Raw genomic sequence first — 760 nt, 5'->3', positions numbered from 1 at the left:
ACAAATTCACATATAATGTATTGTCTCTGCAAAATAAATTTTTTTGGCAAACCATAACGACATTAATTAACTCGTCCATCAGTTGAAAAACGTAACTCTAGTAACATTTTTTTTTATAATAATAGCGCCATTTAATTATGGTAAAAAGTCAACACATGATTATCTGTAGCACGCGTAACGGTCTTCGCAAGAATAATAACAGTTACCTTTGACATATAAAATAGGTACGCAATACCAGCACTTGAATAGAGCTAGCCAAAAAGAAGAAACAATTTTATTATGAATAGAACATCAATATATAAATTCATCAAAAGAGAATCCAACATGTGCTCGATCAAAGAAAACAAAAAACGACTAAGCGAATAAATCAAGGGTTGTTGAGATGTTGGAACACTACATCAATGTTCACAAGGTTGTGGTTGATGGTGGAGTTCAAGTCCTTGAGGCTCTGCAGATTGAGATCTGCAAGGAGGGCGTTTGGATTGGTGGAGACGAGTGCTTCGAGCATGAGTTGGGTAATTTCCTTCTCGTGGTTTTCTCGGCACAGCCTCTCGAGTTGCTGGTTGGCCTTGATGATGCTCTGCCTTAAGAACTCACGTTGGCTCATCATCTTAATGTTCTTCTTGTTTTTGCTCGTCCCTTCGAACCGGCTCAGCACTCGGTCTATACCCTCGTACGAGTTTGGGTACACCTCTGGCTCTATGTCTTGCTCGGGGCTGTAAATGATCGCGCACGCCTCCACACCACACAGCGTGCTCAT

The 760-nt window shown here is 40.7% G+C and overlaps 1 protein-coding gene across 1 annotated transcript; it reads right to left on the bottom strand.

Annotated features, from left to right (window-relative positions):
* Positions 1-367: 367 nt before the first annotated feature.
* Positions 368-760, bottom strand: LOC149381469 (agamous-like MADS-box protein AGL80). Its single transcript, XM_089601361.1, has one exon. It carries the CDS (start codon positions 758-760, stop codon positions 368-370), a length of 393 nt encoding a protein of 130 aa, XP_089457487.1.

This window comes from Urtica dioica, chromosome 11, assembly GCF_054948205.1.
Source record: "Urtica dioica subsp. dioica isolate 48M chromosome 11, U.dioica_male_clone48M_v1_H2, whole genome shotgun sequence".
NCBI classification, from domain to species: Eukaryota; Viridiplantae; Streptophyta; class Magnoliopsida; order Rosales; family Urticaceae; genus Urtica; species Urtica dioica.
The sequence above is the reverse complement of the archived record's forward strand: the minus strand, read 5'-3'. Positions and strand labels throughout refer to the sequence as shown.

Bases quoted from the DNA above. Each gene is read 5' to 3' on its own strand.
- LOC149381469 (XM_089601361.1), bottom strand. From the start codon at position 760: ATGAGCACGCTGTGTGGTGTGGAGGCGTGCGCGATCATTTACAGCCCC.